Source organism: Osmerus eperlanus, chromosome 7 (genome assembly GCF_963692335.1).
Source record: "Osmerus eperlanus chromosome 7, fOsmEpe2.1, whole genome shotgun sequence".
Lineage (NCBI taxonomy): Eukaryota > Metazoa > Chordata > Actinopteri > Osmeriformes > Osmeridae > Osmerus > Osmerus eperlanus.
In genome coordinates, this window is record NC_085024.1 from 15,015,727 (window position 1) to 15,037,504 (window position 21,778).

At 48.0% G+C, this 21,778-nt stretch overlaps 2 protein-coding genes across 15 annotated transcripts in view; one reads left to right on the plus strand and one right to left on the minus strand.

Annotated features, from left to right (window-relative positions):
- Positions 1–106: 106 nt before the first annotated feature.
- Positions 107–3,791, minus strand: LOC134023219 (Krueppel-like factor 10). Its single transcript, XM_062465154.1, has 4 exons — positions 3,626–3,791; positions 2,862–3,096; positions 1,851–2,691; positions 107–1,603 (listed from the first exon to the last, which is right to left on the minus strand). Coding segments are annotated over exons 1-4 (1,353 nt in total). The 5' UTR covers positions 3,628–3,791; the 3' UTR covers positions 107–1,328.
- Positions 3,792–8,845: 5,054 nt separating this feature from the next.
- Positions 8,846–21,778, plus strand: part of ubr5 (ubiquitin protein ligase E3 component n-recognin 5) — a 29,138-nt gene continuing 16,205 nt past the window's right edge. For 10 of the 14 annotated variants that reach the window (XM_062465157.1, XM_062465158.1, XM_062465161.1 and 7 more), the window contains exons 1-20: positions 8,846–9,083; positions 11,138–11,182; positions 11,425–11,506; positions 11,840–11,916; positions 13,219–13,338; positions 13,891–14,206; positions 14,507–14,666; positions 16,313–16,462; positions 16,938–17,149; positions 17,451–17,567; positions 17,676–17,786; positions 17,941–18,095; positions 18,623–18,740; positions 18,918–19,102; positions 19,421–19,533; positions 19,872–19,984; positions 20,541–20,684; positions 20,892–21,003; positions 21,126–21,280; positions 21,507–21,704. In XM_062465157.1, the coding sequence (XP_062321141.1) occupies positions 9,022–9,083; positions 11,138–11,182; positions 11,425–11,506; positions 11,840–11,916; positions 13,219–13,338; positions 13,891–14,206; positions 14,507–14,666; positions 16,313–16,462; positions 16,938–17,149; positions 17,451–17,567; positions 17,676–17,786; positions 17,941–18,095; positions 18,623–18,740; positions 18,918–19,102; positions 19,421–19,533; positions 19,872–19,984; positions 20,541–20,684; positions 20,892–21,003; positions 21,126–21,280; positions 21,507–21,704 (2,745 nt within the window). In that variant the 5' untranslated portion in view covers positions 8,846–9,021. The remainder of the gene's footprint in view (positions 9,084–11,137; positions 11,183–11,424; positions 11,507–11,839; positions 11,917–13,218; positions 13,339–13,890; positions 14,207–14,506; positions 14,667–16,312; positions 16,463–16,937; positions 17,150–17,450; positions 17,568–17,675; positions 17,787–17,940; positions 18,096–18,622; positions 18,741–18,917; positions 19,103–19,420; positions 19,534–19,871; positions 19,985–20,540; positions 20,685–20,891; positions 21,004–21,125; positions 21,281–21,506; positions 21,705–21,778) is intronic. The other 4 variants (XM_062465167.1, XM_062465168.1, XM_062465169.1 and 1 more) reach the window with 2 other exon arrangements.

Sequence of the window (21,778 nt, forward strand, 5' to 3'; positions counted from 1 at the left end):
CAAGGTAACATTGCTTCTACAGATTAGTCATTTACCACACAGTCTTCTCTCAAAACAATGTTCAAACTGTATGCGAAGTACAGAAATAGCATCACAGAGCTGGCATCTTTCTACACAAGGCCTTAAAGTAATTCTCATTGGGATGAGCTGTCATTGCATAACCACACGGTGACAGCAGTTTCTCATCCTGGATAATGTGATCAGAGCCGGAAGGGGATTGGGCTCAGTGGGTTACACGGTGATAAGGCACTTATAAGTCTACGTTCAGACCCTCTACTAAATCCAACCTTCCTTACTCTCTTTGAGGAGGAATCCCTCATCAGTGGGGAGCAGATAAGACAGATGGGGTTGGCAGAGCTGGGTAATGGTTCAGTTCATATGAACTTAGTCTGCAGAAGTCAGAAAGTGTGAAAAATGGGAAGTGTCATTCAGGACCCTTTTGCTATATTTAGAATCAACAAGCCTGTTGGACAGTTTCACTGTCAATCTCTGGCTGCTTGAGTTAGCCTGACGTGACAGCTGTTATAGCTTAGCTAAGAAGGACTGACTGGTTTCACTGTTGCCTTTAACACCATAGTAGCATGTGATTACAGTGTCTCAACACTGGAACCACACAGTCCCCCACAGACACTTGCACAACCGTCTGCTGTCTCTACTCCTGTCAAAGTGTAACAGTAAGCACAATTGTTACGTGCACAAGAAATGAAGTCTTGGCACACTGCGTCACGTTGTTCCTTGGCCTTGAACTCCCAGAGACACAGGTGCTGTCATAACTGAGTGAGAGGAGGAGACAGAGGGACACGAGAAATATTCACAACAACCATCCATTTTTTACATTTTAATTTTCCTTGTAACAAAAGAACAAATTGTGCAAATGGTCTGCATTAAAAAAAATCTGCAACTGTACAAAAAGACATACAAATCTGTATGTCCCCCCCCCCTCCCAAAAAAAAGAAAGAAAATACCTTGGTCAAACTCAAAAAAGATTCTCAAGGATGCACAGTCCTTGAGAATGGCATTCTCTAAACTTCTGGAGAGTAACACGGTATAACAATCAATTGCTTGAAAAATCCGCTGTTGTTCCCTCTTCAATGCTATTGGCCTCTATGAAGGCACAACTATAGATAAATGAGTTGTTCAGTGTATGCTACATACGTTTCTTGTTGGTGTGGCCCTCTGCTGGACAGACACACAGGTCACATATTACAGTATTATACACCCCATATGGAGACTGTTCACTGCTAAATGTAGATGTTTACACGGGGTTGGACCCGTTTTGAGCTCCACCCTTCAACCTCCTCTATCTCAAATCCTGGAAGCCGGTATCTTCAGTTCTCAGGAAGTCCTTCAGCGCTGCGAGAGAGCAACTGTAATTTGGTGACGTCACTGTGACTGACTCCCATTGGCCAGCAGGACATCCTCTTGGTTGCTAGGTGTCGCCGGGCATGCTTGGCCAGGTGATCGCTACGCATGAAGCGGCTGTGACACATGGGGCAGGCGAAACGTTTCTCCCCGGTGTGTGTCCGGCGGTGCCGGGAAAGTTCGTCCGACCGAGCAAAGTGCCTGTCGCAGCCCTCCCACCTACACCTGAAAGGCTTCTCACCTGAGGACACAAGGGAGCAGCAGCTGGAGTTACAGAACACACAATACTACAGGCGCACATGAAATGTTATTGGGTTATTCACTTGCTTTATTTATCCAGCCTGAATAAGTCCTTAAACCTGCCCTTGCTTTGCAAGTACCGATATCCTAGGAGCCCAAAGATATGGCAAATCAACTCTGACATATTCAAATTCCTATACTGAACTCCCGCATGTTTAAATTCCCATGCATCCTCATCATTGTTTTACCTGTGTGAGTCCGCATATGTGCTTTGAGGTGGGAGCTCTTGAAGTAGGTCTTGCTGCAGTCAGAGTGTGGGCAGACGTGGCTCCGCACACGGGGATCCTTCACCAGGAGTTTGACCCTATGGACCAGTGGGACAAACCCTCCTGGCGCAGGGGCGATGGCCGCCAGCCTGGTGCCTCCTGGGGTCACCATCGCAGGCTGGACCGGGCCTGCCGGCCGGGAAACCAGGAGCATGAGGGGGCCGCTGGTCGCTTGACCCTCCATAAAGAAAACCTGAGGGCACACCATGGATTGAGGGCCCGGGGACACCACTGGTTTGCGGACGACTGTGGTGGTGACAAGGGGGTTGGTCGCTGTCGGGAGTATCTGGCAGTAAACGGGCAGAGGAGAGGCCCTGGCCGTGGTCCCAGGGGCTGGGGACCCAGCTGTGGGCTGATAGGACTGGACAGCAGAACCTGGTAGAATCACAGTAGGTGGAACCTGTGGGGCATCAGCCCCAGAGGGCCAATCGGGAGGCGTGTTGTTGGGGTTCACCATACAGTCTCTACCCCTCCACTTATCAGGGTAGGTTTTACTGAGGCTGTTGGAGCTGGGCTGGCTCAGGCTGTGGTTTAGGGAAGCGAGAGGACAGGAGGAACGGTGCTGTGAGTCGGCTGTGTGACGGATCACGCTGGTAGCCTGGGACCGTGGAGGGGGTCCTGTCTGGGGCCAGGGCCAGGGAGGGGTCTCTGCCCCTGTGCTGGGGCACCGGCTCACTGGTGGGGCTGGTGACGGTTCCTGTGGGGTCTCTGGGCCTGGGTGGATGGCCTCATACACAGGTGGGCTGTATGGTGGGGTCATACACTAAAACAGAGACAAATCATACACTTAGAATCGCTACTTATTTCATGATAACGTGCTGTATATTGCTATTACAAAATCTCCCATGCTATTGTCATATTACAATTTGTTATGGAGATGAAAGTAAGAGTTTGAGGCAGCTATAGAGACAGTTATGTAGGTCTACTACTTACCATAGGTGACCTTCTGAGAACCTCTGCAGAGACAGAATCATCCTCAGAGAAGTCTGAGGTGGGGGTCAGAGGGCGGAACTGGACTGGGTTAGAGGTCCTGGTCTTCCAGCGGTTCTTATTCATGAACATCAGAGCTTCCACTGCCACCATGTCCCCCACGCCCATGGGACTGTCCTGAAGGTCAGCACTGTCCTGAGGGTCCATACTCTCACAGCAGCGGGCCCCATGAACTTCCCTGGTGATACAAATGTAGCAATGTCTCAGCATGACAAATTCTGAAGTAAAAGAGATGTGTCTGATGTCTCTGCCTGTCACATTCTGAATTGAGATGAGACCTAAAGTAAACTCGTTAAGTTCTGAAATGCAAAATAACAAAAATGCTATATTGAACTGTTCAACACACAGCTGTATTTTTTGTCAACAATTAAGTGCTATGGATTGATTCCTAGAATGAGTCATTAAGCAACATGAACGATAATGTGGACTAGGAGCGGCTGCCCTCCGGCTCCGTGGCCTTTGCTCTACTTTTTCGGCCCAGATACACTAGTATGCTGCCTAAACAAATACTCCAACTCCCCCTACTGCGTTCGTGAGAGTCAGCAAGTCAACAGCCAAATTATGGATTTACTACAATAGACTCGCCGAATTTGATCAAAACATTTTAACGTTAAATGAGATGAGTCATATACCATGAATTAATGTCACTAGCTTCCCAATCCCATTTTAGGCGTTGAGCACGTTACATAGAGTTAAAGTTTACTTACATGTTCTGTTCCAGGGTGAATGGCGCGAAAAGAAATATCAGCGTCCTCTAATGTAGGTTTTCTGTGTTCATGGACTGTTTTTGGAAGTCTTGTGGTAGATTTTACTAATACATTCCCCCCTTCTGCTATTTCTACTTCCATTCAGACATAATTTCAAAAGCGGTGGGTGAAGATTGTCAGGGCTCCAATTTCAGCCAATCGCACATAAAGGTGTGTAAGACACGAACCAATGGGAGGAGAATGAGCGCGTGATCAGAGGCTGATGTGGATCGTGGAACCGGCGTGGAACACAACAGCATCAGCGTATGAAAACAGCACCGTGACCACGACTTCCAAGGATGGGGCACTTGAACCCTCTGTTAAATTCCCAGACTAACCTGTTCACCCATGGCCTCCAATGACTTGTCATGTCCTGATGCTTTTATAACCAAAGTGGATTCTCTAGACCCTGGTCTTGGACATCAGATTACTTGTATTTGTATTTGTTTTAAATACGTTTTTTAAATTTGTTATGGTTGTATTAGTGTTTTGGGTGTGATAATGTAATAATATACAATAATGTGGAAGGGAGGGGAGTATCCACAAATAAAATGTCTAGGTCATGCAATAATATAACATTTATTTTAAAAAACTCTGGGTGGCACACAATGGGTTTTAAACAAATCAGGATAGACTAAACAACACAAACTTACCACAGACAATAGATGTGTTTATCTGTCTGTGACTGTGTGTGTATAGCCTACAGTAGTTCTCGCTGGTTCTGTCCAACAGGCTGTTGTTTGGACTGCTGCCCTCCCCCAGCAGGAGATGAGTCTGGGCAAGGGGATCTGGGCTGGGGGTGGGTCTCAGCGCAGGCTAGGGGCCTGAGGGTCCGGGCTGGGGATGGGGGCAGGCCAGGGGCCTCCTCCTCTGGATGGATTAGGTAAGTGGCAGCTGTCTAGACTGCCCTTTACTGGGCTGAGGTGGGGAACAATGCAGGGCTGTAGTCAGGGACAATGGGGAAACACACACACAGACACGCAGTTCTAGGCCTGAGTAACTCTGTCCAACTTTTGTTCCAAAGTGGCCAAACATTGCATTTCATCACTGAAACCGTGATTGTCTTTGGGTTCTGTCCTTTACGTCATCTGTTTGAGTCTGGTCACAGTGTTTCATTGATAACATGGTACAGGTACACTGAATGTAGCACACATGAAGACTGTTGTGTCTTATCAAGCACCATTGAAGGATTCATATATCTATGTGTCTATTCCAATATGTAATGATAGTATTCAATGACACAAATCTGTGTTCTAGAAAGAGTGGTCTGGAGTCGCAGAGGTCCGATAATATCAGCTTTAATGCAGCAGTTGGAAATCAACTAAGTACAGAGCTCTGGAGTTGTCTAAGTTTCCCTACCCGCAACAGAGTTTGGGCTGGTTCACGAAGTCCAACTGGCTATCTGTCCCTCCCCAGCATATATTTATACAGTGCAATTGAAACACAAGTATCAAAAAAGGGTTCAGCTTGTTCTCTCGTGCGTCAGGGAGTTGTTCTTGCCTACGCGCGTCCCACCTGCTCGGGTGCCGTCTCCACCCGATTTCAAGGTTGTTTCTGAAAATGAAGAGATAGAGACACAAAGAACAGCCTGCTTCCCACACCCAGTGTGAGACCCAATGTTTGAGCCTGAGCACACTTCTAAGTTCATAACTTTAATAATCACAATGCATAACTTTAATAAGCACAATATATTCTTTACCATCTGACAGGCCATACCACAGCCATGTTACAAGACTGTAACAACTCATTAGAAATAGCTTTTGAATGAATGTATTGCGTTCTTAGGACGATAGTGTGACTGTGATGGAATGGACTACTGTTTTCTTGGGCTCAGTCTCAGGAGACATACTTTCTCAGATGCCATCTAGCCACTGCCTCTCCTTTCTCCCTTCCCTGTTCCCTTATTAGCAGGCTCTCTGCCCCTGGATGACTTGTCAGACTGGTGGGTGTAGCAGTGCTGGTGAGGCTGATTCCTGGGCTGTGCTAGCCCACATTTCCTATATTAACACATGAGGCGGAATTAGATTTCAGCTACCCCCACACTCAACTGGTCAGCCCTGCCCTCAGTCTCAAAGATGCCACGGCCAGCATTGAGATGGGGTATTTTAAAGCCTCACTCCTTATCGTGTTACAGAGATTCCCAGCAAGAACTAGGGCTTCTACTGTGCAGCGGCTGAGTGACAGGAGCTGGTGCTGTGGTGGTGAACTATGCCTGTGTGTTGGTGCAGTGTAATGGTAATAGAGGGTCACATTTAGCTGAGGCTTGTGGGTCTAGGCCTGGGTTGTGGGTTTTGGCCTTGGTATGTGCAAGACTGTAAATTGTGTATTGCGTCGTTTATACTGTATAGACTTCCCTTTGTGTGTATCTTTGCTTTTGTCTTATTACACACAATGACAAGAGGCCTTTGCCTTTTTACCTTTAGAATTCAGGTTGATGAGAGGTAAAGGAGGTTGTGAGCAAACCACATCATCAAACCAACTTCATTGTAAAGTAAAGTGTTAGTTAAACTGAAGTCATGACAGTGTGAGGTTCATTGCTCTTTGAATTGTATTCTGTCACATCATCCTAGTATAGCTGCTATATAACCTACAATATATTCAGGACTATGTGTGACCCTGGGACAATTATACAGCAATTCCCTGGGTTTAGGTTATTCTGTTCCACCTACATGTCCATATTTATCTCATTAGAGGCCTTGAATCATCTAAAAATAAGTCATTTGACCTGATTTCTTTGGTCGTATTTGTCCAGACATTGATAAGAGGTTATATTTAGCAGTGGAACCATGGACTCATGGATCCGAGTTCATCAACCTCAGGATGGAAGATAGCTTCCTGAGTATTTCTGTTTCTATGAGAACTGATGAGACAGACATGTCCATTGTAAGCTATTCCAGATACTATTATGACACTTACTCTTGTGATTTATAAGAAGATATTACCTTTTTTCATTAATCTCTAGCACAATCTAAATAGCCTAAATAGCCTAATATGCTAAATAGTCTGTGCAAAATTGCAGGAAACAACATCTTGACAGGGCTCAGAAAAAATAAAGTTATTAGCCCTCAGGTCAGGTTACTTTGGGGGCACTGTAGAATTGAAATAATGTAAAGGAAATTATCATCAATCATTGATTGATGATCATCAAGGTTGCGTGAGCAATAGCAAGCTTTCATCTTTTTTCAGAAACATTTTGCAATACCTCTACTCTGTGAAAACCAAAAGGAGCTATTCCTGGTAAGGCAGGTCAGTGTGAAGAAGATCAGCGAGGCAGCTTTGGTGGCAACAGTACAGTTCATGTTGATTTAGGGCAGTGTGGACAGAACGGCAGTGAGAACGGGACTGTTCAGAGTTGAATGTCAGATTTTGGACGGTGCTGTATGCTGCCAGGCATAGACTCCTTATTCTTATTCCTAGGTTGTCGACAGACCTAATTAACATGCCTGGGATTCAAGTCAACATTTATTTTGAGCACCTTTATCTTATTTTGAACATGTTCTTACAGACAGGACCTGACAGGAGGAAACACCATGGTTACAGTTCCATACAGTCACATTAAGAGCTGGAACTATTATCAGATTTTTCAAACTATCAATTTCCATGTGTGCACAGACTGTAGAGTTGATAAGGGGACAAATCAGTTTTGACTTCAAAAAGCACATAAAGTCAGCAGAGGAGGGTTGGGACTGGGGAGTGGGGGGCTGTTTTGAATACATTTAGGCAACTCAAATCAAACATGTTGATATTTTAGGATGAGCACTGCAGTGTGTGTTTGTGTGTGTGTGTGTTTAGGTGTTAAATACAGTAGGAAGTACTATTCTGTCTATACATAAGAACTTAAATGTGTGTGCTCCTTTATTGAATGTTGACGATATCATCAAGTTTCGGGATGAAAAATACAGTGAAACTTGGTTTTTCCAAGTTGTCAAATTGACCAGAACACGATGGAATGGTATGCCCACCACAACTGTATGCACCTGCCCACCACAGCAAATTCCTTGTTTGTGAACACTTACTTGGCGAATAACCACAAATCTGATTCTGATTCTGATGGAAAGGTTAAAGAGAAATTCTGCCATCTGCTGGTAAATAAGATAGACACCAAGAATAGAGCAAATACATTTCCACCTTCCTTTTAAAAGGGTGAAGTCATCCAGTGAACAAATATGAGATATACATTCTGGACTTTCACCCCATGTCTATGGTTTCTCCAGTGTCAGTATCATGCCTATCTATGCCTATGCACATATCATAACTACAGTCCATAAGCAGTTTGTGGGATTAACACATTAAATTAACGTTTGTTCGTGCCATATAGGAAAAGTTAATGACTCTCAAGAAGGGATTCATCTTAGTCCATGGACATTCGGTAATTTAGTAACCCAGTTTGGTTATCTTAGAAAGCTTCTGTTGTCATATGTTTTCTAAATCCCTCAATAACCCCCATGTTATTGCGGATTATCTCACCCAGCCTCTGCTCCTATTGGCAGTGTTCCTTCATGCATTCTTGCATCTGTTGGGATGTCACTGAAAATATGCAACACAAAACAGACACACACACACACACACCAGACTAAATAAAATGTTTGTAGTTCAGTGTTGGGGAAGCTCTGCAGTTGCCTAAATGTAAATCAGGTCAATAAGTCTAAGCTATTTTCATGTTAGACACTTCAGTTTTCTAATATCGGCTGAGCGGTTAGAGAATCGGGCTAGTAACCAGAAGGTCGCTGGTTCGATTCCCGGCCATGCCACATGACGTTGTGTCCTTGGGCAAGGCACTTCACCCTACTTGCCTCGGGGGAATGTCCCTGTACTTACTGTAAGTCGCTCTGGATAAGAGTGTCTGCTAAATGACTAAATGTAAATGTAATATTACATCATGTGACTGCTGAAATAGGTGCATGATGCTTTGAGAAATTTAGTACATTGGGGGCTTTCCTGTACTTACTAATACTGACTTGTAACTATTCTGAATATTTTACACTCATACAGTCATGTAACAGTACAGCTGGTTCATTGTGATATGATGGATCAATGTCATACATTCTGTATTTCTGCTACATTGTATAAAATTGTCTTTTATTGCCTTTCTTCTCAAAGCCAATCCAATTCAGTATAACATAGTCTCAGTTTCTGTTCAATGTCCAACCAGCAGAGAGGTTACATGTGCACTAATCAACACAGAAAGAAGAAGCTTGGTAGAGTTAAGATGGCGGCATGTGGGTGAAGAGGCTGTGGATCTAAGCTCGGGATTTTTCGACATAAAAGATTTCTATGAATCCTGATATTAACAAGGGTTGAGAAAATAACATTTCCCACACACTTCACACATTTGTGTGTGAATTTAGATTGAACCCATGACATCTATACACTTCGTGGTTCACCCGTTGCCCGGGACCGAGGATCAGCTCAATGACAGGTATTTGTTACGGGCGGGGGAAAAGCGTTTAAATCAATATTTATGTGTAGGGTGTGGTTCATGGCGACTATCTGTATGTTTTGCAGTTATGTAAAAATTGTCATCTCCGTGTCATTCGTTAAAATATGTGACGACCCCCACGGATTTGAAGCAAGGCCCGGCATAATGAACAAACACTGCTGCCTTGATATCGCTATGCTATGCTAGCTAGTATGCCAGGTATTGTAGGTTGTGTAGCTTATCTCGCTAGCCATCAATCCCATAGACGTTGACTATACAAGCTAGCTAGTCCCGGTTGTTAGCATACCGTTAGCAAGCTAGTAAGCCGTTCGTTCACTCTACTGAAATGATTGGCTGATAGTCAAAGTTGAGACAGACAATGCGGGTTGGGGGATGGGGTGAAAAGAGAGGGAACATGATCAGTAATAGCCTATTTTAGGAATAATTATACGTTGTTTGTAAATCAGCATTTACATATTTGTCTATGTCACACTAACGTTATGTTTGTGGAAGGCTTGTTATCGATTATCAATAAAGACAGCTAGCTAGCTAGCCTGCTAAAAAGGGCTAGGTTAGAAGCTAATGTTAGCTGGCTACTTTGTTGCTAGCTACGTTAGCTGGCTGGCTAAGTAAATGACAAGCTACGCCTAGCTCAACTTGCTAGCTAGCTGTTCAGTGTCTGGCCACTTATCGGCAAGTGGAGTTTTTGCCTCATTGCTATTTGTAGAAGACAAACGTTAGCATAACGTTTATTTAGTCATCGACTATATATCTACCAGATAGCCAATTAATGATCCAGCCTTGTTAATGAGAAGCTACAGTAGCTCTGTTGAAACAATTTGTAATGGCTGAGAAGTGGTTAACTGTTTTTGTAAACACACCTGCCAAGACATATGTTGTTTAACTGCATAGTTTAAGTCACAGCTGAAAGAATGTGTCATGACATAGTATTGTTTGCGGGGTAGCTGGCAGCATTCATTGCGTGGACAACATCATGGAACAGTTCAGTTATGCTCCTGATATTGTGACCTGCATTTTGTCAGTGCAGGTGATTTATAGTAAACCTATTTATATCATCCATTGAGATCAAACTGACTAAGGGGATGTTCTACTTTTCAGATAAATAGGCTGAAGTGTCATAAAGTGTATTTCAATTTGACCTTGGGAGGAAATGTGAGGCTTGAATCTTGGACATTATGCCTTACATCGTCTATGCAGAAATGTTTTCCACCAGACAGTCCTAAAAGAAACAAAGGGCTGAGGTGGTCTGTACATGGCTACAAGGGTGAATACTCACATGAACTAATGTAATGTAGAATGACAGTTATTCTTCTTTAGGTTAAGTCCTAGCTCCCTCTTTTGAAACTCAGGCATGCTCTGCATGCATGTGGTGCTATGGCTACCATGTGCTGTTGCAGTCCCCTCAGCTTGCTTACCCTTTTCCTTACCCCTTTTGGAGCATACAGTTGTCAGAGGAATATCTTTCTCTAAAATAGAAAGGACAGCCCCATTTGTTTACTAGATGAGATTCCTGGAGTAAATTGCTGGTCACATTTCTCTGCCGGAATGGCAATGCTGTCCTAATGCATTTCCTATAAGACATTTTGATATATTGTACCAAGTATTGAAGTGGTTGTTGGTCAGTGGTGGACAAAGCAAATGTGCCATTACATCTCTTCCCGTGCTCAATTGTTGATTTAATCGGTAAATGTCAGGAGACACCTGGCCATGCTATTTGATTTTCCGGATTGATCTGCAAATGTCTGTGGATCGGCTGCAACTGATGTATTTGGCCTCAATGCCCTGTTTTCCATGTCAGCAGACACCATTCTTCAAATCGACTAACTTAATCTAATTAGACTTAATGGCGTGATATGCAAAATAAACAGATGTGTCTCTCATGCATAGTGCATGACAGGCTATTTCATGCCTTGTGGAAGGGCATGGAATCCCAAGGTGTCTTATTAATTCTGAAACGATAGAGAGGGCACAGATTCACACCACGAATGAAAATGAACTCCTTCAACTTACCGTCTTTTCTTGGCTCCCAACAGGCTCCGCGAAGTCTCAGAGAAACTTAACAAGTATAACTATAACAGGTAAGACGGCTCGGCGACTTGAACAATTTGGCTTGAGAAGTTGCGTGTGTTCTGCAATGTGACTGCTGAAGTCTAAAAAGCAAGGGCCATGTGATGGATGAGTGTCAGGCCATAATCAGAGTTAGAATAACATTCTTGTTGTTATGCAATACAGTGTGGTTTGGTTTGATGTCTGTGTGAGCTGGAATACAGTATTCTTATGTTTTCTCTCCTGCTATTTTTTCCCCTTTTCTCCCGTGTAGTCATCCACACCTCAGTCTGTTGGAGCAGGCCACATTGAAACAATGTGTGGTTGGACCAAGTCATGCTGGCTTCCTATTAGAGGTATATTGAAGGACATACCCAGATAATCACCACCACATAACTAGTACAGGACCATCAATCAGTTATGCATCGAGTACACTTTTAGTTGCTGCCATGGAACCAATAAACAACAGAATTATAGCTGAAAGTCAAAGTGCTGTTCACTTGTGAAAAGGTTTTGTTCTTGGAGACAAATGCATGTGAGGGAAAGCTGGCTTCATTGATTCAGCTACATGGCTGTTCTGTTGAGTTAATTAGCCTAGGTGTTAACTTGCCTGCACCGTGTCAGACCTGGCAGAGTAGTTTGCTGTTATGTTATTAAGTGGATAAGAAGCTTTGTTTTTTCTTTTCCAGGATGGACGTGTTTGCAGGATCAGCTTTGCAGTCCAACCTGACAGACTGGAGCTAAGCAAACCAGATGGCAATGATGGGTGAGAGCTCTAATTCTGAGACTTTTTGCGGAAACATAGGACAAACTGAAATATAATTTTGAGGGATAGGGAATCTCATCAAACTGATATAGCACATGCGTATCCATAGAGATGATTAACATTAAGAAATGTTCACTAGGTAAAAATCCATAGATCTACAGCTTAAAACAAACGAGTTGAGATTGAGCCAAACCCTTGTCATGGATTTGCTGGCTTGAGTGATCTCATGTCCCCAATGTGTGCTTCTAGAATCCTGGCAGTGTTTACCTGGCAATCTGATAGGTTTTAATACGGTTCTGTTAAGATGCATCACTACTGTAGAGGTATTCCTATGAAGTTGATAGACTGCCTTCCGATAATTAAGTTCATTCTTCTTAAACTGCAATTAACACATGGCCATTAACCGGTAAACCAACAAGGCTTTAAGGGATGCCTATCTATGCGGAATAAAATAGTTTCAGTGAGACGGTTGCATTGATAATCGAGTGTTTCCCTTTTCTCCTTTCATTTAAATGAGGAATAGTGCCTTTTGGCTGTTGCTAGGCTTTACGTTGGCTGTGACCATGTATTCTTTGAGTTTCATTGATACCCTATACATCTTGCCAACAGAGAAGGATCCAACAGTGATTTAAGAGTTTTTTTTTTAGGCCTCTCTAGTTGCTAAGCGTGCATGAGAATCACCCTGAGACAAACTGTGGAAGAATGTGACCGGTCTAAGCTTTTCTGCAGAGCACATGTTTTGTTGCCTGGCACGATGAAATAAGCTGAACTTTTCAAAAAGAAAATGAGATGGTTTCAGATGGTAATAGCCTCGCAGTCAGCATCATTGTGGGTTTCTGGGTATCCTTGGGAAATGAGAACTGCAGATCTTCAATCAGTTAGACAGCTGACTGGACTAAGCAGGCACTGTGGAAAAAAAGCCAGGACCATCCTAAATGCGCCATATGATCTGTGATGTGTTTTTGTGCTCCAGTAGACTTGTTATAGACGGTACCAACCATGTTAACTGTATAGGAGAAAGCAGTCGCAGCCCTAAAAACCCCAAGAACCTTTAAAAAAGGAAAAGTCTTGAAGGAGGAATGAGTTGCAGCCAATTCAGATTCCCAAGGGTGTTGCCATGCTAGCCTCCACCATTACCCTCCCGTTTTGGATCTTAAAACTAAAACCCCCAAAAAACCATAACGAACAAAGCATAAGTAGAAGCCCAAACGGGCCTCAAGACCTGGTGTTTCCAGGTCGCCTTCTAATAGGTCCCCCGTGGGCCCATAGGTTTGTAACTGATCTCCCATCTTTTGTTTCCAGTTCAAAGTTGAGCAGTGGTTCAGGGACAGGAAGGACCCCCAGGCCAGGCAGGACTAGTGACCCGCCCTGGTTCCTGTCTGGTTCTGACACACTGGGCAGACTGGCAGGCAACACCCTTGGGTAAGTTCTGTCAGGGTCGGCGTCAAACTGGCAGCCTTCTTGTGCATACTAGTGGCTCTCTGTGACACTGCAGGAGAATTCATCTTCTGTGTGTCGATGGCTGGAAACGTCGGCCATGTTTTGGCCGAAGGTTTTTTTTCTCCTGAGGTGATGCAGACCTGACCGCCTCAGTTTTCCTGGTAATTGAGGCCGTCAGCCCCTCAGCTCGTCTCCGGGGGCTAATGTAACACACCTCTTATTGAGCCCTGTACTCGGAACATTTCGATTTTCCAAGGTCTTTGTAGTCCGTTTGCTGATCCAATAAAACTCCAGGCCAAAATATGACCAATTTCGAGCCATAGAGGAAATTAAATGCAGGCCTTTCTGGTACCAGACTACTGCTTCCTCTATTTAGTTGAATGATGCTGGGAGACTTCCCAGAAGCTGTACTCGGTCTCATCCAGCTGTCTCCCGGCTCTCCCCCTGCTGCTCTGTCAGTGTCCTGTGTGCTGTCTGCTGTCTGCTGTGCTGTCACTTCTCCCCTGATCACGGCCTTGTGCTGCCCTGAAACAGGAGTCGCTGGAGCTCCGGAGTCAACGGAGGAGGTGGAGGCGGAGGAGGAGGTGGCGGCAGTGGAGGAGGCGCAGGGGGAGGGAGCGGAGCAGGGGGTGGAGGGGGCGGGGGAGGTGGAGGAGGAGGAGGGAGCGGAGGAGGGGGGGGAGGAGGAGGAGGGGGCGGCTCGTCGGGGCGGTCCTCCACTGCTGCCCGGGACTCGCGCAGACAGACCAGGGTGATCCGGACCGGGAGGGACAGGGGCTCCGGCCTCCTGGGCAGCCAGCCGCAGCCCGTCATCCCCGCCTCCGTCATCCCCGAGGAACTCATCTCCCAGGTAACACACACAGGACCACACGCGTCACATTTGATACCACCGTATGTGCCAAAACGGCCAATCAATTACTCGTGCCCGATGAGCTTATCTCAAGGACGGAAAGGAAGGATATGTTTTTATAGGATTTTTTGACCTGCTCTAAATCTTTATTTCAGTGTCCATTGATTGTACCATTGTGGGGGAGGGGAAACATTGTGGGAATTGTAAGAGCCTAATGGAATGAGGCAAAGAACTGGACACCACTGTTCAAACGGGGCCTGTTGGAGTGCTCAGGTGCTCATGCATGCGTCCCTCCCCCAGGCCCAGGTCGTGCTCCAGGGGAAGTCTCGGAGCGTGATCATCCGAGAGCTGCAGCGCACCAACCTTGACGTCAACCTCGCCGTCAACAACCTACTGAGCCGCGACGACGAGGATGGAGATGACGGAGATGACACGGCCAGCGAGTCCTACCTGCCTGGAGGTTAGTAGTCCTACCTGCCTGGAGGTTAGTAGTCCTACCTGCCTGGAGGTTAGTAGTCCTACCTGCCTGGAGGTTAGTAGTCCTACCTGCCTGGAGGTTAGTAGTCTTACCTGACTGGAGGTTAGTAGTCCTACCTGACTGGAGGAGGTTAGTATTCTTACCTGACTGGAGGTTAGTAGTCCTACCTGCCTAGAGGTTAGTAGTCTTACCTGCCTGGAGGTTAGTAGTCCTACCTGCCTGGAGGTTAGTAGTCTTACCTGACTGGAGGAGGTTAGTAGTCTTACCTGACTGGAGGAGGTTAGTAGTCCTACCTGACTGGAGGAGGTTAGTAGTCCTACCTGACTGGAGGAGGTTAGTAGTCCTACCTGACTGGAGGAGGTTAGTAGTCTTAACTGACTGGAGGAGGTTAGTAGTCCTACCTGACTGGAGGAGGTTAGTAGTCCTACCTGACTGGAGGAGGTTAGTAGTCCTACCTGACTGGAGGAGGTTAGTAGTCCTACCTGACTGGAGGTTAGTAGTCCTACCTGACTGGAGGTTAGTAGTCCTACCTGACTGGAGGAGGTTAGTAGTCCTACCTGCCTGGAGGAGGTTAGTAGTCCTACCTGACTGGAGGAGGTTAGTAGTCCTACCTGACTGGAGGAGGTTAGTAGTCTTACCTGACTGGAGGAGGTTAGTAGTCCTACCTGACTGGAGGAGGTTAGTAGTCCTACCTGACTGGAGGAGGTTAGTAGTCCTACCTGACTGGAGGAGGTTAGTAGTCCTACCTGACTGGAGGAGGTTAGTAGTCTTAACTGACTGGAGGAGGTTAGTAGTCCTACCTGACTGGAGGAGGTTAGTAGTCCTACCTGACTGGAGGAGGTTAGTAGTCCTACCTGACTGGAGGAGGTTAGTAGTCCTACCTGACTGGAGGTTAGTAGTCCTACCTGACTGGAGGTTAGTAGTCCTACCTGCCTGGAGGAGGTTAGTAGTCCTACCTGCCTGGAGGAGGTTAGTAGTCCTACCTGACTGGAGGAGGGTAGTAGTCCTACCTGACTGGAGGAGGTTAGTAGTCCTACCTGACTGGAGGAGGTTAGTAGTCTTACCTGACTGGAGGAGGTTAGTAGTCCTACCTGACTGGAGGAGGTTAGTAGTCCTACCTGACTGGAGGAGGTTAGTAGTCCTACCTGACTGGAGGGGGTAAGTAGTCCTACCTGACTGGAGGAGGTTAGTAGTCCTAACTGACTGGAGGAGGTTAGTAGTCCTACCTGACTGGAGGAGGTTAGTAGTCCTACCTGACTGGAGGAGGTTAGTAGTCCTACCTGACTGGAGGAGGTTAGTAGTCCTACCTGACTGGAGGAGGTTAGTAGTCCTACCTGACTGGAGGAGGTTAGTAGTCCTACCTGACTGGAGGAGGTTAGTAGTCCTACCTGACTGGAGGAGGGTAGTAGTCCTACCCGGGGGGGGGGGGGGGGGGGGGTTAGGGATGCTCGCCTGTCCTCCTTTCCCATGCAGCTTGGAAGTAGACCACAGTATTGCCTTCTTAGTCAGTCAATCAGTAGAAACCGAATCAAGATGGTGGCTAGGCAGCGTCTCTCACACAGTTTGAGAGGTTTTCATTGGCAAGATGGTGACCCGTTCCTCTTCTCCCCGACCCGTGGGACCTCCAGAAGACCTGATGTCTCTGCTGGACGCTGACATCCACTCAGCCCACCCCAGCGTCATCATAGACGCCGACGCCATGTTCTCCGAGGACATCAGCTACTTCGGCTACCCCTCCTTCCGGCGCTCCTCCCTCTCACGCCTGGGATCCTCGCGAGGTAACTTTTATCATCGCAGGAGGCCCTGCTGCTTGTGGATGGGAGTCGAGTTGGGCGGGGGAAGTAGAGCTATCTGTTGAGCCGTGCTCTGTGGGTCTAGTCCTTGTAGTGAGCACTCTGAGAAAGGCCCGCCAAGCTGCGCTGTATAGCCGACCCCCCACCCCTGCAGCCTGGCACTACCAGCCGCACCCCTGCAGCCTGGCACTACCAGCCGCACCCCTGCAGCCTAGCACTACCACCCCCACTTTAAACCTGCATGTCTCTCTCTGCCCCCCTCCCCACCCCCTTCACCTCACATCATAACATGTGAGCGAGCGTGCTGTCAAATTACCAGGCCGCAAATGGCCTTCTCGACGTTGAATCAATTTAAAGTCTCTCTCTTTCTCTCTCTCTCTCTCTGATAATGCATTGTGACGGGTCTTTCCCAGAGAGTGGCTTACTTTTATTCCACTGGTGTGACCCCATTGCATACCAGTTCTCCTTCTCCCCTTAGAGCGCGACTCTGAGCTGCTGCGCGAGCGCGAGTCCGTCCTGAGGCTGCGCGAGCGGCGCTGGCTGGACGGGGCCTCGTTCGACACCGAGCGAGGCTCCACCAGCCGGGAGGGGGAGCCCAGCCTGGACAAGAAAAGCATCCCCGTGCAGAGTCCTGTCTCCCTGGGGGAGGACCTGCAGTGGTGGCCTGACAAGGTGGGAGCTCCGTGGAGCTGGGGCTTGTTGTTGTTTTTTTTTTCTTCTTCCTGGGGATGGTCTGTATAGGTAGGGGGTGTTATGGGTGTGGAGGTACTGGTGTATACACGGAACGCCCCCCCTATTCATTTTGTGCACACGCGGAAGGTGAACCGAGGTCGCTGTGACCGCCGATGAAAAGAGCTTTTCTAGATTCTTTCCCTCGTCCGAGCGCTCTCTCGGGTGTTTTTCCAGAAGCTTCCGTTCCAGGAGGTGTCCAGGGCTGACTGACGCCTCTGTGCCTCTGGTTGTCTCTCCTCAGGACGGAGTGAAGTTTGTGAGCATCGGGGCCTTGTTCTCCGAGCTGGTGGCGGTCAGCTCTAAAGGGGAGCTCTACCAGTGGAAGTGGAGCGAACCAGAACCGTACAGAAACGCACAGGTGAACTGCAACACTGATTTGGACCTGCCTCATAAAGGACACGGCAGTCTGATACGTTTCTGTATGTAGAGTGCGTCATGTAATGTGAGGATGCCCTCTTCCAATCAGAACCCCTCTATCCACCACCCCCGTGTGTCCTTCCTGGCGCTGGCCAATGAGAAAATCACCCTGCTGTCGGCCAACAGCATCAGAGCCACCGTGGCCACGGAAACCAACAAGGTAACGGCACTGCTCCACCTACCGACGACATCATAAATACTAAAGAGAGGGCGCAGACTGTATTGTCTAGAACCGTCCAGCCTTTAGCACAAGCAGTTCCCATATCCTGTTCTGGCGGGCTAAATGTCTAAATGTTCGGGGTGTGTCTGAGCAGGTGGCCACCTGGGTGGATGACACCCTGATGACGGTGGCCTCCAAGCTGGAGCACAGCGCCCAGACCTTCCCGGAGCTGCAGGGGGAGCGCATCGTGTCCCTGCACTGCTGCGCCCTCTACAGCTGCGTCCAGCTAGACAGCAGCCTCTACTGGTGGTGAGTTCTCCCCGTCTGGAAGGACAGAGACGGCCCCACCCAAGCCTTGAACCAGCTGCGTACGGCTGTGATTCCGACTGTGGTAGTGTCAGGGTAGGGATGGTGAAGAGGTTGTTTCTGAAGGTTGTCACTGTGTGTTCTCGGGTGCCGAGCTTCTGGTGGTTCGGCTGCTGTGAAGTGAATGTTCTGAGGGATAATCAGCTTTTATCTTTTGAAGTAAAGCTGTATCTCTTGAAAGATTGGAATGTAATTACACAGTTGATCCCACTCCTGATATTCAGCGTTCACATTTTCTTACAAGGACTTAAAAGACTTTTTCCAATCACGCAAACTTGAAAACCCTTTAGCTCCAGGAGGAAGTTGTCAAAGTCAAACACCAACTCCCTGTTCTCCCTCATATTTTAAGTGCTCAACTAACACAAACCCAAACATGGGTGCTTGCCTGTTGAGTGACAGTCCTGGGTTATAATGTTCCGATAATAAGTGTTCTGTTCTTTTTGGTTTTAACGCTCTCTTGTTTTCTGCAGGGGTGTCGTGCCTTTCAGTCAGAGGAAGAAGATGCTGGAGAAGGCTCGAGCCAAAAACAAGAAGCCAAAGTCCAGCGCAGGCATTTCCTCAATCCCCAACATCACAGTGGGCACTCAGGTGAGGGTCTGGGCACTGCAGTTCTTAAGGTCTGGCAGCAGGGATTAGGTTTGGTGCTGCGGTTCTACATGATCATGGGCAGCCACAAACCAATATGTATCCAGTATTTGTTTTTAACCATCAGCATAGCAGATTGGATTGGCAGGTCGATTGAAATGCTTCTGGCGTCTCTCCCAGGTGTGCCTGAGGAACAACCCCCTGTACCACGCGGGCGCCGTGGCCTTCTCTGTCAACGCGGGCATCCCCAAGGTGGGCGTCCTGCTGGAGTCGGTCTGGAACATGAACGACAGCTGCCGATTCCAGCTGCGCTCCCCCGAGAGCCTCAAGAACATGGACAAGACCACCAAGACCCAGGAGATCAAGTGAGTGTCTCCTCACCCCAGCGCGCTTACGTCATCTGCGATGACCTTGATGCTAGCCCGGTCCAGACCCATGGCCTGCTTCCTGACTGGGTTTGACGAGAGATAGAGCTATCTGTCAGGGTCTGATTTTAGGCCGTGTCAACCAAACTGGGTTGCCACTCTCTAACCTGTGAAACTGCCGTCTGTGGACTTGTCTTTGACACGGACGAAATTCTCCTTTGTTCATGCTGCCTATCACGTGCAGCTGTTGCACTTGGCCATTAGCCAGGCCGTTTCACATTCATTAACACCCCCTTCCCCTCCTCCCCTCCCCCCCAGGACGGAGAGCAACAAGCCTGAGCTGGTGAAGACGGAGATGGGGCCCCCTCCCTCCCCAGCCTCCACCTGCAGTGACACGTCCTCCATTGCTAGCAGTGCCTCGCTGCCCTACAGTACGCGCACCCCCTCACCACCTCTAGTCTCTGGGGTCCTCTTGTTTGTTTCATCAAACAGATGGCACAGCTGGTCTACAGGAAGCCTGACTTTAGCCATCTCCTAAATGTTATTCCTACACCATAGGCTCAAAGATAACAGTTTTAAGTGCAATATGGTTTAGCAATAAATAAAGATATGTTGGCATGGATATTGGGCTCACTTGGAACATGTTTGCGTTTTATGCGGGTATTGATGAGTGTGTGTGAGCCTGGTTGATTGGGGTCAGTCCTGCTGTGTCCTAAGTGTGTGTGTGTGTCGCTAATGTGTGTGTGTGTGTGTGTGTGCTGTGCTGCAGAGCGGAGGCGCTCCACCCCCGCTCCCAAAGAGGAAGAGAAGGTGAACGAGGAGCAGTGGCCCCTCAAGGAGGTGGTGTTCGTGGAGGATGTCAAGAACGTCCCCGTGGGAAAGGTGGGTGCGGCAGAGGACAACAGTTGCCAACCTCACCCCCCCCCCCCCCCCCTCCTTCTGTGGGGAGGCGGGGGAGGAGAGCCTAATTGTTTTGAGGACTGTGTGAAGTTGTTGTAACGTACCTAACATTTTGTGACACTAGATTTTGGGTATTTTATTATTATGAATAGAGTATCAAATATAGAAGCACTCGTTCAGGGATATGTCCTGAGACAAATGTATTTCTGGTTAGTTAGCGTTTCAGTCTCAGGCCTGGTGCAGCTGCTGTCGTAAGCAGAATCAAACTGCAGTACTGTCTCGGTTGGAAAACAGTTGGCATGTATGCAGTCTAACTCTCTAACAGCTGATGTTTTCTCTCTCTCTCTCTCTCTCTCTCTCTCTCTCTCTCTCTCTCTCTCTCTCTCTCTCTCTCTCTCTCTCTCTCTCTCTCTCTCTCTCTCTCTCTCTCTCTCTCTCTCTCTCTCTCTCTCTCTCTCTCTCTCTCTCTCTCTCTCTGTGTGTGTGATGCACCTTCGCGATGCCCTTAATTTTCAACAGTTTTTCCTTCTAACCCAAGGTGCTGAAGGTGGATGGGGCATATGTTGCTGTGAAGTTTCCCGGGACGTCGAGCAGCGTGAGCAGCCAGAGCGTCGTTCCCTCCGACTCAGACCCGTCCTCTCTGCTGCAGGACTGCAGGCTCCTCAGAATAGACGAGTTACAGGTACATCTGCAGACACACAGCTACGCCTGGTTATACCTGGTTACACACAGCTACGCCTGGTTATACCTGGTTACACACAGCTACGCCTGGTTATACCTGGTTACACACAGCTGCGCCTGGTTATACCTGGTTACACACAGCTACACCTGGTTACATCCATGTTTTTTATGTCAGGGATCTGATGTCTGCGTTCTGTCCCTCCAACAGGTTGTTAAAACAGGCGGCACACCTAAAGTTCCCGATTGCTTTCAGCGCACCCCGAAAAAACTCTGCATCCCAGAGAAAGCCGAGATCCTGGCTGTGAACGTCGACTCCAAAGGTACACCTGCGCGGTCCGCACGCCCGGTCACTCCCGTACTGGCATCGTTCCAGTCAGTCGGTCTGAATAGTGTCTGGGTGTGTATGTTGCTCTAATCTCTCCCCCCCCCCCCCCCCGTGCAGGAGTCCATGCCGTGTTGAAGACGGGGAACTGGGTGCGGTATTGCATCTTTGACCTGGCCACCGGCAAGGCGGAGCAGGAGAACAACTTCCCCACCAGTAACCTGGCCTTCCTGGGGCAGAGCGAGCGCAACGTGGCCGTGTTCACCGCGGGCCAGGTGAGGCCAGCGTCCGGAGAGACCGGTCACCGCTGCACACATGAACACAGTGCCAGACGAGTGTTCGAACCTCCCGCACGGGACATTCATTCCCCGTGTGTTTACGTGTCGGTTCACTGGCAGAGACGGACGGCGTCCTATATTTGTACCTGGCCTGTATTCCTTCCCCGTGCGGCTTGTTTGACCTGGATTCCTCTCGCCCCCCCCCCCCCCCCCCCCCCCCCAGGAGTCTCCCATCATCCTGAGGGATGGCAACGGCACCATTTACCCAATGGCCAAAGACTGCATGGGCGGGATCCGAGACCCCGATTGGCTGGACCTTCCGCCCATCGCCAGCCTGGGCATGGGCGTGCACTCCTTGGCCAACCTGCCCTCCAACTCCACCATCAAGAAGAAGGCTGCTATCATCATCATGGCGGTCGAGGTAAAGCCCGTTTTGATGTGGGGGGCGACGTTCAACCATGCAACAGCACCGCCTGTGTATGTGTCCTTAACAGG